This window comes from Crocodylus porosus, unplaced genomic scaffold, assembly GCF_001723895.1.
Source record: "Crocodylus porosus isolate Cpor-Errol unplaced genomic scaffold, CroPor_comp1, whole genome shotgun sequence".
Taxonomy (NCBI): domain Eukaryota; kingdom Metazoa; phylum Chordata; order Crocodylia; family Crocodylidae; genus Crocodylus; species Crocodylus porosus.
In genome coordinates, this window is record NW_017728949.1 from 5548941 (window position 1) to 5564469 (window position 15529).

Sequence of the window (15529 nt, forward strand, 5' to 3'; positions counted from 1 at the left end):
GTAAATACTGTATTTTCTCACATACAACATGCACCTTTTTTCAAAAAGTCAGCAGCTGGAATTTACATGGTACATTTTAAGAAAGGAAATATGGTAATAGCCACTTCTACTGCACTTTTCTGCTAGGGACAGCAAGAAGTAATGCACAGAAAAGCACAGGGAGCACAAGGGGTTTTCTAACTACTGGCTATGGACAACAGGACCCCTGTGCTGCCCATTCACAGCTTTATTTTCCCTTCTCCTTACAGAGGCTCATGCTGCAGCAGCTGCTCCTGACTTAGTACCTGAGGCTTGGCTCTACTTTTAAAGTGAACCCAAGCCACAGAGCAACTAGGTGAGCCCTCAACTGACTCTGCAGGTGCTGCTGGCTGGGTTTGGGCTCAGATGACGTGGCAGATGCTGCTGACTCCCTATCCAGCTCAGCTCAAGAAGAGAAGAGAGGTCTAGCAGTTTGGTTTAGCCAGCAGCGTCTGTGGCATCCTACAGCTAGAGGATACCAAAGCAGCCACAATATTTTGCTCCCCCCTGACTGCAGCTGCCTGTTCTTATCAGGCTGTCCCAGTCAAGGAGATCAAGGAGAGAGCTTGTTATTCTTCATTCTGCCTTTCAGAAACAAGGTGTATATCTTACTTGGGGGCATGTTGTATGCAAGAAAATATGGTAAATGGTATGGATATTGTCACACCAATTGTTAATAACTTGACTGAATTTTCAAAAATACTGCTTCTAACATATTAAAGTAGCTTGAATAAGAAACTTTCTTTAACTTGAATAAGAAACTTCCTGTAAACTAAGCATGTTAGGAGTAATATGGATGTAACAAGACATAAAAAAAGATTATCTCTAGGTAATCTGGTAGAGTTTTATCATAAAAGAGGTTGAGCATTTGAGTAACGATAATCTGCAGATGAATAATAAAGAGAGGTAGATATGTACCTGTGTTGAACATGGTGCTAAATTCAGGTCACTCTATCACAAAAGGGTTGTCACATGGACAGAAATGCTCCTGGGAGCAGCAGAAATATTCTTGCTAAGAATTTAAACTTTAAAAATAATTCTTTATCCTATGGAAGTACTTCCATTCCTGTGAATATCTGAAGTGTCATGCCATAGGATGGGTTTTGTATAAAGGATATAAATCATTGTGATTCTAGGCCCAACCCAATCAGGAATCCCTGGGGCATAAGGAAAAAAATCCTTAATTTGCATTGTATTTCATGTTTGTTCTCATTGTGGGGTTTCTTATGTTTTTCTTTAAAGAATCTAGTAATGGGCACTTGTCTATTTAAGCATATTAGAGTGAAGGGTCTTTGGTCTGCCTTATTATGGAAGTTCCACGTCCCTATTTATACAAGTATATTGATTAGTATGATTGCCAAAGACTCACAGATTTGCAATAAAAGATGAAGGAAATAAAAATGAAATGGAACCAGTATAAACTGTAAAGTCCTGTCAGAGTTACAGCTAACACTCCCCTGAATATAAACGCCTTCACTAAATACTCCCGTTTCTGATAAGGTTGTATTAGTAGCACGGTCATAAATAATGGGGGCAAAAAATCAATTTTCATCTGGATTCAGATTTTTTTTTTTTATCAGTGGATTTTAATGTTAGAGTGGGAAGTTCCAATGTTGCCAATGAAATTTCAGACTAAATGATTATAGCCTGAGGAAAAGGGCAACTAAATGCTCAACTATTAATCTGCTAGAGTAGGATCTCAGTAAGCTTTTGAATAAATGAAGGTACAGTTTTTAAATGGCAGAACACAAGGAGATCACAGATGAAATTTCACTTCTATTTCCAGTGAGAGGAAAGAGTAGTTAATCTTTGCCATTTCACTCTATCTTTTGAAGGTAACACAATATTTTATAATGTAAGGCCATAAAGTGATCATAAGCTTTTTCTACCCTTCTCTGATTTGAGGGACATTCACAAGGATTTCAATTATCTAGTGAACCATTTTACTGAATTTGCAGGTTAAATAAATATTCCCTGTTTTTCTTTCTTTCTTTTTTTTTAAACAGTGAACTGAAAATATTACATGAAAGGGTTCTCTTATAAAAGCAAAAACAGGAAGTTCATAGTTATTGCTAAAATTAATTCCTCAGAGGGACTTTCACATTAGGGCAACCTGGCAAAATAAAGAATATTTATACAAAAAGTAGCATACTTTGCCAATATTTTTCCTGTGTTTCCCATTCAGTTGTTGAAGATGTACTTTATGAAGACCCTTTTCTTAGAATTCATATTACACTTGACAGTTTGTAATTATTTACAAACACGTGGGCAAGCTGAATTAAGGTTGCATTTCCTAACTTTTGAGTAATTGTACCTGTGTAAGTATTAAAATAGTATAGATTTCAGATGTGATCTAGTAATCTTTTTTAAAAGTATACATTAGAGAAACAAATTAGTGTACAAAATACTTTGACATCACACATGGATCATCAGATCATCCAAACCATAGAACATACTTGAGCTAACTGAGTAACTGCAGTAATAGAAACCTGTTAGTGATGGGGTGAACCCACAACCACAAAAGAATGGCAGTCCATGCTTGAATTGTGGATGCACAGCTATTTGCTGCACAGACTTGGGAGTAGCAGGTTCAAGTCTGAGTGCTGTAGAGCTATGGGCTGTGGAGATCACAGCATCTTCTGCCTCTATGTCACCCTATCCCCTTTCTTTCTTCTGGCTTCCACCCATTCCCCACATTATTTTTGTCCCTGTCCTTTCCTAACTATTGTCCTGCCATGAAGCTCCTAATCTCTCTGTTCAGTCACCAGGCTACTGTCCCTTTCCCCAAAATTTACACTTCTTCCCCTCTTATTCCCCACATACCAGTCCCCACATACCAGTCTGCAGTTGAGTCACTTTCTCTTCTTTCTTCATGACATGATACACCCCACAGTGGAGAATACCAGAGTAGACACTCACTGCTCTTAGACTACAAGCAGACGTTGCCCTCGTGCAATCAAAAATATTTATAGAGGCACAAAACCCAAGCAAAGAAATATCCATACCTTTGTCATGCCACAAATGCCCAAAATTGTGGTCGTGACAATTTGTAATCATAGTTTATGCCACCTTTTCACAGTGGAAGTCTGTTTGTTTATGGCGCAAATGCATGGACAGCCTGGGGCTGCTTGTGCTTTCCAGCCTTCCTGGGCATGAGCTCCCACAGCTTCAGGACCATGCTGTAGGGAACTTCCAGGGCATGCATCTGCAAGTAGGGGAACCCACAGGGGTTCCCTCTGCTTGCAGATATGGGTGTGACCGCATGAAATGCTCCAGGAATCCTGTGCTGCTGTGCCCTGGGTTGGGGCACAACACCTAGAGCCATTGTCTTACAGGTCTGCAAGTATGGAGGGGAGATCCCCAGCTGTGTGTCATGCACCCTGGGCTACAGAATTGGGCCTCTGACACCCTGAGAATGTCATGGACCTGACCCTGTAGGACAGTGGTCCCTGGTGACGTGGATCAGCTTCACTGAGCAAAACACGTTACCCATTGCCTCGCCTGTCAATGCTGCAGGCAACCTGTTGTGCCAACCCTGCAGCCCTAAAAACTGGTACAAACAGCAAGGGAGAATTCCCAGTTTTATATAGAAAATCATGACGGTTAGGGTCACAAGCCAATGGGCCAAAGGGAGGGAACAGGTAAAAGGTAAAGAAACATCAATACTGTGGTAACATACGCTCAGCATCTTAATTCCCATGTCCAGAGGTCCCCAAACAAGTCTTTATTCCAGGGGTAGGCAACGTTTTTTGGCTAGAGTGCCAAAAAACTCCACAATGCCTACCTAGGAAGGTGCCAGAGTGCCAGCATGGCAGAAAAACAAAATGAGGGCAAGGGATACATGGCAGGATGCCCTGCTTGTGCCCCTTGCCCCCCACCCAAAGCCCCTGTTCCACAGCCCGGACTCTCTGGCTGCCAGCAGCTACCCCAGCTCTGGGTAGCTGCTGGAGTCCAGGCTGCTCCCAGCAGGGCTTGCAGCATCCCAGCTGCCTGTTGGGAGCCAGCTGGCAACAGCTCCCCAGAGTCGGGGCCAGCTGGGAGGCTGCAAACAGCTGTGCCGGACTCTGGGCTCCGGCATAGGCTCCACACCGGCGCATGCAGACACGCCTCGGAGCAGGCGGTAGGGGAGGGGCCTGAGGCTTGCCCTTCTGTCCTCCCCGAAGTGCTCGTGCAATCACCACCAGCACAGAGCTGATGCCGGAGCTGTGGAGCCTGACGCAGCTGTTTGCAGCCTGCCCCCTGCTTGCTGCAGCTGCCCAGAGCCTGGGCTGGCCTCAAACAGCTGCGCCGAGCTCTGGAACCCTGCCATCACCTCCGTGCGGGAAGCAGGGGAGAGACCGGGGCTGTGCTGCCGCAGGCCTCTCCCCCACTGCCCACTCCGAGGCGCACCTGCATGCGCCGGTGCGAAGCTGATGCCAGAGCCTGGTACAGCTGTTTGGAGCCTCCCGGCTGCAGCTGGCCTTGGCTCTGGGGAGATGCTGCCGGCTGGGATCCTGGGCTGCTTCCAGCAAGCAGCTGGGATGCTGCAAGCCCTGCTGGGAGCCGGGCTCCATCACTGGCAGCAGCTACCCAGAGCCAGGGCTGGCCATGGGATGGCAACCAAAATGGCCTCGCGTGCCATGCTCAGCACACGTGCCAGGGGTTGCCAACCCCTGCTGTAGTCCCTCAAGTGCTCAAACAGCATCATGCAGCTGCCCCCAAGTCTAAGTCCAGCTCCTTCAGTCCACAGTCCTGATTGACCAAGCCAGTGAGATCTCCAGCTCCAGCATGCACTCCTCTGTGTAGAGCTGACAGGTCCCATGTGTGTGCTGCTCTCTCTTCCCCTTACGCCAGCCTCAGGCTTCCTTTTCCTTTTTCCCTTGCCCCCCCAGCCTCTGGGGATTTCTGGGAGTTGTAGTCCAAATTAACAGCACAGTTCTGCAGATTGCCCCCTGGTTCCTCCTGCTGTTACACACATTACTTTCACATCACTATCCCTATGCACCCCAGGAATTCCTACACAGGATCAGGCCCTTCAAGCCCTGGGAGTGCCTGCCCAGTTTTCCCTACTTGCTGAGATGCCTCTGAAATCTTTGGGGTGCACCTTAGGGGTGCACAGGAGAAGTAAAGGTTTCCATTTTTACTGAGGCACACCCTAGAGATCCTGGGGACAGATCTCAGTAAGCAGGGAAAGCCATACAGGTGCTCCCTAGGCTCGAGGGTCCTGATCCTGCACAGAAATTCCTGGGCTGTGCAGGATCAGGCCTCTTGAGTCCCCAGATCCATGGAGGCTGAAGAATGTGGGCAGCTCCAGGATGCCAGTACTCTTCTGCCATGGAATAGACATCTGCCACTATATAGCAGCCCAAATCGATACCTCTTTCATCATGGCCACAGCATGTAGCTCTACAAGTGGTATGGACAGTTATTTGCTTAGCCTTTTTGCCACCATAAATCTTTCTGTGGTGGCACCAAGGCAATGAAGATTCATGTCTGTTTCGACCCATACTCAAAGCTTTAAACTTGTTAACTCAGATACCAGTCATAATATAGCTGCATCAGTCCAGAGGTCAGTGACTAGTGGTGCTGTGCTTTTTGCTACTATAGCTGTACCCATACTGTAGTGGAGATGCACCTTTGTTCTCTGTTTTAGTATTTACATTTGCACAGATTGTGTGACCTTTTCCAAACCCATTCTTAATACTGCTCCATTAATTACCTACTAGTGGTGCAGTTAGCACCTGCTTTCCTAGGGATTCAAAGCATTACCTCTCTATAACAGCTTTGCCATCCCTTGTCCAGAAAATAGTTCTAAGCCCATGGTCTCAACCTTTTTACGCTCAAGGCATCTTCTCATTAGACTCCCGGTTAGATTCAAGGCACTCCTCGGAAAATGACAGCTTTTAGTTTTCACTTGTTTTTTTGACTAGAGAAAGCTAATAGAGATTTTTTTTTCTGTTGCAAAGAACTGAGAATGTATTTAACACCGTGGATTCCTATTTGAAATCTCTGGTTTTATTTTGTGAAACATGTTTGCATATCTAACAGCACTAACATTGTGGCATCCTGCAGCACCAGGGAACCCTGGTTTAGAACCACTGTCCGAAGTCTTGATCTGCTACATGGCCTGGATCCAGCTGAGGGGTTTTAGTTTAGCTGATGCAGAGCACTGTGCTGTCAGTGATTTAAAGCTGTATAGTGGCTTCCTGTCCAAAGCTAGCAATCAAAGTTGTTTTCTGACTGAAAAGCAGAAAAGCTTTTTCAATGCTGATCAGAGTGGCTTCCACTTTGCCTTTTCTTTTTGCAGTGATTATGCTTCCCTTGTCTGTTGTTTCTCACACTCAGCCTGAGACAGGTACCGCAGTGCCTTTTACTGATGTACACATCTTGAGTGATTTTAAGCACCTTTATGTTATATGCAAGTCATTGCTCTAAATCCATTTTAGCACTCACTAATTTGGCAATAATGGTAGTCTCCAGAATGGCAATTAATGAACAAAAGAAGGTTGCACTTCGTGACCTAGCAACCAGGTTTCCCTTAAACTGGTTTCTGTCTTTTTTTTTTTTTTAAACTTCACGTCAAAGTCTGCAGGGAACGGCAGTGTAAATTGCTTTGTGTAGACTCTAGTGATGATTTTCCATTTGGTGCCATTTTCTTTCTTTTATAAGAATTCATTGATTACATTGTTTTATATCAGAAATTTCTAAACTCCAGAATTTTTAAAATAACAGCTTAGCATTTAGTCTGGCTTTTCTGTGATCACAGAAGCTCTTCATTAGTGATAGTCAATAAAGCTGTATGTGAATTTTTTTGTCATCTGATTACTTCTGGTAGTATTTCCTATGGACGTTGTTTCACATGAATTGTGAAACATATATTGTGTTTATTAGTGTATCTTGTGCTGAGGTCTTGGAATATACAGGCTTCTTTGTTTTTATCTTTATCATTTCCTTTTCCTGCTTTGTCATATAAAAATTAACTACAAACCAAAACGCTCTTTGGAATCAAGTCATAACTATACATTGTCTAGCTAAATTTCTCTCCTGTCAGAGTCGCAATCTTTATTCCGGTCACTTTGTTTTCCTTCTCACCTGTTGTTAGTGGACAGTAGGGCTGTGCAAAATGGCACCGTTCCACTTTGACTTGCGTTTCGATGGAGCAGTGTTTCATTTCAAATTTCATTTCGATTCGAAACCGCTGTTCCATTTCATTTAGTCAAAACAGTTTTGCTGTTTTGACGCTGTTTGAGACGTTTCGCCTGTAGGTTATAATGGGGAAGCTTGAAACAGCCTATAACTTTGTCATTCTGGCCTAATTTGGATGCTACTTGCAGGCATGCTAGCCCCTTCTGAGGGTATGAAGCTTGCCAAGTTTCAAGGAGATAGGTGCAGGGGTTTGGGAGAAACTGCACCTCAAGCTGCAGACAAGCAAAACTCATGACATGGGTGACACTGTGCTAAGGCGCAGCAGGGTGAAAACTGCTGGTCTGCTAGGCCCTTCTGTGGCTACGAATCCTCCCAGCTGTCAAGGAGATCGGTGCAGGGGGAGTCTGGGTTCTAGGGCCCTGCACCTCTGGCTGCTGACAGGCAAAACTCGTGACATTGGTGGGTGGCACTGTGTGTGTGTGTTAAGGTGCACCCTCGTTCAACTGACACCAAGGCAGAAAGCAGGGCAGTTCAAACAATGCTGCCTTTATGCAGTTTTTCCATCCCTCCCCCTCAGCACTGGGATTGGAAGGGACCTCAGGAAAGGATGACCATCACTGGCCAGCTACACAGTCAATAATGAGAGCACTCCTTTTTTTTCCCTTCCTCCTCCCTCTCCTTACTCTCGTTTGTTTCCCTGCAGGCAAACCCAGCTTGAGCTCCAAAACTCGAAATGTTTCAAAAATTTTGAAATGTTTCAGCTTGCCTCATTTCATTTCAAGCCTGTTTCAAGCTCTGTTTCATTTTGATTTTGTTGTTTTGAGCTTGAAATGAGTCAAAACAGCGTTAAAATGAAACTGCCGGTGAAATTCTGCACAGTCCTAGGGGACAGGTGTGTATCATCATGGTGGGAGGTGTTCTTGGCTCCATGCTGTTCAGCATCTTTATCAACAATTTAGATGAGGATGTGGAAAGCACTCTGTCCAAGTTTACAGTTGATACTAAGTTATGGGGAAAAGCGGTCATGCTAGGGGATAGAGTACAGATCCAAGTGGACCTAGACAAGTTGGACAGGTGGGTGGAGCAGAACCAGATGCAGTTCAGTAAGGATAAATGCAGAGTGTTTCATCTGGGGAGAAGTAACAGCAACATAAATATAGGTTAGGAGGAGATGTTCTGGCCAGCATGATAGCCGAAAGGGACTTTGGGATTATGGTTGATCACAGAATGACCATGAGCCAACAGTGCAATGCTGTAGTCAACAGAGCTAATAGCATACTGGGATGCATTAGCTGATGTTGCGAGCAGGGCCAAGGAAGTGATACTTCCTCTCTACTCAGCACTGGTGAGGTCCCAGCTGGAGTACTGTGTCCAGTTCTGGGCACTGCACTTCAAAAAAAGACGTGGAGAATTTTGAAAGAGTCCAGGGAAGGGCCACAAGAATGATTAAGGGCCTGGAGGACAAAGCTTATGAGGACAGACTAAGCAATCTGGGACTCGTCAGGCTGGGGAAGAGAAGACTGAGGGGGAACTTGGTGGCCATCTGTAAGTATGTAAGGGATGAATTTCAGGAGCTGGGAGAAAAAATGTTCACTAGGGCACCCCACAGGAGGACAAGAAGCAAGGGCCATAAACTGTTAGAGGATGGCTTCAGTTTGGATGTAAGGAAGAACTTCTTTACAGTAAGAGTAACCAGAAGCTGGACTAAACTCTGCAAATAGGTGGTGCAATTCCCAACCTGACCTCAGCAGTATCAGAGCAGGGGGGTTGGACTCAATCTTTTGAGGTCCCTTCCAGCCCTTAATTTCTATGATTGTACAATATTATACAGAGACACTGTGAGTGTGTCTACATGTTGCCATATGTCAATGTTGCTACAGCGCTGTGCTTTGGCACAGTAATCACCCATATTGCACCATGCACATGGCACATGGTTAGATTTTGCTGCTATATCGCCATAGCAGCATGCTAAAAAGGGGGAGCACACCCCTATGGCAACGTAGCTGCCAATCAGGTGTAGACCCATGTGATTGCTACATTGCCACAGTGCGCTCTATGGCAACATAACACATTGGTACATTGCTATAAGGCAGTGTGTAAATGTGTCCTGTTAATATTAGGTTCCCCTAAATATTCTGCCAGCTGGGAAGTGCATGTATTCACAGAGAAGGAAAGTGGAGGACTTGGAGGTTCTGTTTGCTTTCTCCCTTTTGTACAAAAATGCTTTCTCATGCTCATGAATGAAGGAAGTGGCAGCACCATGGGGCAAGGCAATTTATGTGTAGCAGTATTTTACTGGATATATTTATGCTTTGTTCCTGAAAAACCTGCTGAGCATATTGATAGCATGGCAGTGGTTAGCTTATATAAATTAAAGTGAAAAGCTGAGATAAGGTCTGGTAGGAGAACTGGTTATACCTTCCTGCAGGGAAATTTATTTTGAAAATATCTAGCTTTCTGTAAACCAACCCATTCCAAAAGCCAAAACATTTATATTTTGGATAAATGTATTTTTGTGGCATCTAATAATATGTTCTCTTAGAACAGAGGCCTTCAGCAGTGACAAGGGTTAGCATGATTACTGTTAAAATTACTAATATCATCCCAAGTTTGAAATTCCATTTTGGGCAGACTTGAAAAATTTGATACGAGAGAATGTATCCCGCAAGTGATGACTCACTCCTTACATAAATTCCCTGGAATTTCTACTGACGCAGGTTTACTTTGATATTATTTTATAAATAAATTGCTTGTGTGTTATTTCAAAGCTGCCAAGTGAAGGAATTGCAGAGTTAAACATGTGTATGTACTAGTTTTATTTCTCTGTGTAATTTAAATGTAAACTTTTTACTCTTCGCTCTCCAGAATCTCCTGGCAAAGATTTTGGTCCAACTCTGGGTTTAAAAAAGTCCAGCTCACTGGAAAGCTTGCAGACTGCTGTGGCTGAAGTCAAGAAGAATGAGCTTCCTTTCCACAGACCTAGGCCTCACATGGTCCGCGGTCGAGGTTGTAACGAGAGTTTCAGAGCTGCCATTGACAAATCTTACGATGGACCTGAAGACATAGAAGAGGGTATGCTGTTATATGTACTTGTTTAAGAAACATCCCTTTCTTAATTTAGGTTGAGGCTCTGTTCAGTAGAGCACTGAAGTCAACCAAGTGTTTCTTAAATCTTTGTCAAATCGAGTACAATCCAGGCCCAGCCTAATGTCTGTTGAAGTCAGTGGAAACTCTTTCATTGATTTCATTGAGGCAAGGGGATGGATTAGGCCTCCTCATCCAGAAAGGTTTACTTACTTAATTCTACCTGCAGAGTAACTATTTTTCTTCATTATCCATCTTGATAATATCCATTGGCATCTGCTTGCTTTTAAAGTAGTGATTCTCATCCTTTTCAATACTGCATCTCCCTTTTCCATATTGACACCATCTTGGAAACTCCTTCCATCAAGCAAAAATTTAACAGAAACTCTGTTCAGCAATATAGGAAGGGCAAAGTGCTTACAGCACCCTGGCACCTATTCATGGCACTGCCGCAGGGTCACAGCCTAGTGATTGAGGGCTTCTGCTTTATAGCACGAACTGTGGAACTCCTAAATAAAAGCTAGAGTAACTCTCTAACCAGTGACAAAAATTGTCTTTATATTCCTCTTACAGACATAAAAAATGGCCTGATCCTAAGGATTTATTCATTTTGTAATATAGTTAGGTTATATTAGTCCTCAGAGCCTCTTGTTGAAATAAGCTCTCACTGTTTGTGCCCCAGCGTGTGGGCTTTTCTTGAACGGATGAGGGTTAACAAGCCAGATTTCAAAAAGAATAGCGTTTTACCACATGTCAAGGTTTTTCATACCAGAAATAGTAACTAGAAAACAAGTAACTATAATAATTCTGATTTACAATACAGCCTTGGTTGAAATAACTAGTTATGTTTAGTCTACTTTTTAAATTATCCAATTAAATGATCGTGCACTGTGAATTATTGCAGTACTTTTCTACACAGATTCTGTATTTCACATGTTTGCGTTTTTGTGATCTGAAATGGCCCCTAACCATTCATATTGATTCTCTCTTTCTCTCTCTCTCTCTGCAGATGGTTTGTCTGATAAGAGCTCTCACTCTGGCCAGGAAGCCCAGAACTTTGAATCAGCACCTCAAGGGAATAATGACCTAGAAGATGTAGAAGGCAAGGCAAAGAAAGACAAAAAAAATAAAGAGAAAGAAAAGAAAAAAGAAAAGAGCAAGGGTAAAGTGAAAGAGAAGAAAAGGAAAGAAGACAATGAAGATCCAGAGAAGAAAACTAAGAAGAAGGGTTTTAGTGCCATGTTGAGGTACAGGTCTTTTATATAAAACACATTTTTTAAAAAATGTACCAGTGCTCATGACAGTAGGTAATATCCTGTTAAGTAGGTGGCAATCTGACAGACAAAAACAGTTTTGCTGCATTCAATTTGTTTTCTTTAAATCATGTAAAAAGAAAGCATCATCATATATTTACATTAAATTTTCAGGGGTAAGTTTGCTCTTTCATAATGTGCATGTTTTCCATATTCATCCCTTTCATTCATAGGCATCGGAGGGCTTAAGCATAGCATTAGGGAAATGGGTCCTTATAAGGACGGGACTGAACACGCCACTATTCATGCCTGCACAAATGTTTCAGGCTACTGCAAGTTGGTTCCACTACACCTGCTCCAGCCTGAGAGCAGCAAATGGGGATAAGCCTGGAGCAACTGAGCCACTGTAAGTGGCATTAAATAATCATGGATAAGTTGGATGGACAACAGGAGGGTTGTTTTTGCATTCCTGGGGCAAAATTTCAGGCTAAAACCCAGGGTTTGCTCCCTGCTGAGCCAGCAGCCATCTCACTGAGCCACATACCCCCTGGCTTGTTTTCTTTGGGGGGGGTTTTGGTGTCACATCTTAGCTGCCCAGTTGACCAGCTACGGAAGAAGAGCTTGGATAATTCCTAACCTCTGTCCTGCTGGTTAGAGTACTGGGATGACAAGTCGGAGAGATGAAGGTTAAAACCACTTCTGGGCAAGGCAGAAGTGAAGCTAGAACCCGAGTCTTGTACTTCTTGGGCAAGTGCCCTAACCAGTCGGTTATTGAGGTTAAAAATGGCAAGTCTTTCTCTTTCCCCACCCAGGCTACCTGTTTTCTATGGGTTTTTGTCCAACTACAATTCTGTGACTTATGCATGTACGTTGGGTGCGCATGCATAGCCACATAGGCACCCGGCCATCATGTAGCCTACTGCGCATGCTCAGTAAACATTAATGGATGTATGCATCCACACTGCCTGTGTAATAGAGGGTAATAAAATTGTAAACTGTGTGGAAATGCCAAAAAGCTGCTTATATGGCAGGAAAACTGCCACATAGATCACAAAGGGTAATAGAATTCCACTCTTTGAGTTTAAGATGGGATATTTGGGTGAAACTTAATGGTCTGTGATATACAGGAGGTCAAACTAAATGATCCAATGGTCCTTCTGGCTTTAAACACTATGAAAAATTGAATTTTTGAGGGCTATCGGATGTTGTCTGGGGCATCCTGCAGGTCAGCCTCATGTAGATGTAAACCACTAGTGCATAGTTTAAATTTAAAGTACATTTATTGTAGCCTCAGAAATGTGACTGTCAGGCTTTTCAGAATAAATGTAATAGGGATATGTGAACTGCAGTTTTGTTTTCTTTTGATGGCATATGTATATAAACAAAGAGTATGTTTCCAAAGTGGTTTATGCAAGGATTTAGCTGGTTTTCTTCCATTTAATGTCAACAGAAACTAGTAAACTAGAATTTTTGTTGGATAGATTTTGAATTAACTGTGAAGGCACACTAGCATGCCTAATTTGCACATCTATCAAAAGTATCAGCGTGTACATAAATGCACAGCTATGCTTTCTATTTGTACTAATTATGCATACTAACCTGGTGGGCACTTACCTTTACATTTCACATATAGATTTGAGTTCAAATCAAACTTAAAATGTAAATAGAGACAAAACACTGCATAATTAGAATGCAATTTCAGCATCTTTTTTCCTTGTATATCTTTAGCCTCAGAGCCACTCTTGTGCTCCTTTTTAACCCTTGAAAGCAAATAAAACTGTATGAATTGGAACTGGATTGCACATGAATCTGGCAAAAGCATAATTATTCTAGCTTATGCACCACCAACAGAACTGTTGACTGAGTTCCAAATGCAAAATCCTTATTACTATGGTGATGTATGAGCCAGAAAGCACATACCATTATGTCAGATCCAGGATCAAGTTTGTGCAGTTGGCAGTTAGAAAAATATGATATGAAATAATTGATAAACATGGAAATACAGGATTCCATTTTTACTGATTCACTTTTTGAAGTATAACAGCACTTCAAGGAAAAGTAATTCAGTTCTTTCCAGAGTATACATTTCACATTTGGGGCATATTTCTCATCTGAACTTTTCATGTGGTTAGTTTTTTTGTTTTGATTAGGAAACTTCTTTTTAGATATCTATTACTAATGCTCTTATTATTATTCACCTGTTATAACACCAGATATGGACAGCAGAAAAATTGAATTCCTGTTCCAAATTTTTTACTGTCTAAATTATTTAATTACAAACTGTAGATGACAAAAATGTTAAGATGGAACAGAAAATGGGAAATATGTAGGAGAGGACAGTATAAATTTATGCTCACTTAAAAAGGTTTATAGATGATTGTGACAAGGGGGTCTCTAGGTCTAGATCTTGAGTTAGCCTGACCACTGCCCTGACTCACCTGCCAGGACTTGAATATTACTCTGATATATTAAGCGGGAAGCTGCCCATTCACTACCCCAATGCCATGGACGCTATCCACAACTCTGAACCTTCCCTACACTGTGGCCCATGCCTCACAGAGGGCACCCATGTTGGTATTGCTCCCCAGTATGAGGCTGGGGCAAACTCAGTTCTTTGTTGGCCTCTTCCAGACATTCTCACTCATGCAGCCCTGCCTCTTGCGCTCTGCGCCCCTCGCACAGGTGCCCCTATCATACTGCCCATTACTGGGTCACTCCCTATTGTCCTTGCTCCCCATGAATGACCCCTTTGGCCTTTACTACTCACACTCTACCACTACTGCACAGCAACTTCAGATCACATGAGTTCACCTACTCTATATGGTGTCACCTTGTAGTGCTGCTGGGCTGCTTTTGCCCCTAGCCCCCGACTGGGCAACTAGTTTCCTGCTCTCACACTTGGGGTTGGCCCATGTACTGTCCTTCAAGCCACCCTCTGCAGCTGTACTCTGCACCCCACTATCACAGTCAGGTGCCCCAAATTACACCCTACTCTGCAGGCCCATACCACAACACTACCCGCTCTGGGGTCTCCAGCGTCTCACACCCCTGCTGGGCTCAGATGCCTCTCTGTTAGTGTGTCTGGCCCACACTGGTCTCCACACTGTCACAGTTACCCACCAGATGGTGGGTGCTGGGGGTAAGGCACCCCTACCTGTCTTTCATCAGGGGGAGTTACTGGTCTGGTATTTCTTAGGGGCTGCCAAAGACAGTCCTGCCAGACCCCCGCTTCCCTAGCAGGGTGCAGTTTCAGGTCATGCCTAGGACCAGGAGCCTCCTACCATTCCCACGGCTCCTGCCTTTACCTCCAAGATGTTCCTCAAGCAGTAGCTCAGCCGGATGATGTTTCTCCCTCAGCAGCTGGCAGCAAAACTGCTGCCCGCCTATGTGAGCTGGGTCCTAAAATGGCTGCCCTAATCAAACACCTGCTGGCTGCCTGCTCCCAGCCCTTAAAGTGGCAGACACCCAAAGGTACACTGCCACAATGATCTTAATGAGTAATTGAGAGTTGAGGGGGTGAGTTCCCCTTATTCTTAATAGTAGGGACATAATAGAGAATTTTTCTCCTGCAAAAGTTGTTTTTTGAGAAGAGTGGAAAGAGGATAAGGAAAAGTAATACACTGGGTCGGAAAGGGTGTTTCAAGGGAAGCATGAAAGCAGACATGGATCTGAGCAAGAAGAGTATTTGAACAAATAAGAGTGAGATTTCCCCCCCTTGGCTTGCAGTGAATTTGTGCTTCAAGTAATTTTGGATTGATTTTCAAAGGAGTCCAGTGGGGGTCAAAGGTAAACAGCTAATGTTGGGGAGAAAAATATATGGACAGCCTTGAAAAATAAGGACAGGAAGCTTATTTAAGAATGGGAAGCTACCAAAACCATTTTAGAAGATCCTGAATGTTGTCAAAACATCAGGTGCAAAGGGGGATGTTAACGAGGAGAAGTTTGAATTGATTGGAGATAAAGCTAACATATTTAACGATTTCTTTGCCTCTGTCTTCCTAAGTAGGGACCAGTTCAGCCACCTCCCTGCTGGGCCCCCCTCGGGCCCC

The 15529-nt window shown here is 43.5% G+C and overlaps 1 protein-coding gene and 1 long non-coding RNA gene across 7 annotated transcripts in view; both read left to right on the forward strand.

Moving 5' to 3' along the window:
* Nucleotides 1-3592, forward strand: part of LOC109322687 — a 25177-nt gene extending 21585 nt beyond the window's left edge. Inside the window, exon 3 of the long non-coding RNA XR_002104461.1 lies at nucleotides 3582-3592. This is a non-coding gene — a long non-coding RNA (uncharacterized LOC109322687). The remainder of the gene's footprint in view (nucleotides 1-3581) is intronic.
* PARD3B (par-3 family cell polarity regulator beta) overlaps nucleotides 1-15529 on the forward strand; it is a 761176-nt gene that overhangs the window by 528945 nt on the left and 216702 nt on the right. For all 6 annotated transcript variants that reach the window (XM_019553770.1, XM_019553769.1, XM_019553768.1 and 3 more), the window contains 2 exons: nucleotides 10009-10215; nucleotides 11237-11474. In XM_019553770.1, coding sequence (XP_019409315.1) covers nucleotides 10009-10215; nucleotides 11237-11474 — 445 coding nt within the window. The remainder of the gene's footprint in view (nucleotides 1-10008; nucleotides 10216-11236; nucleotides 11475-15529) is intronic.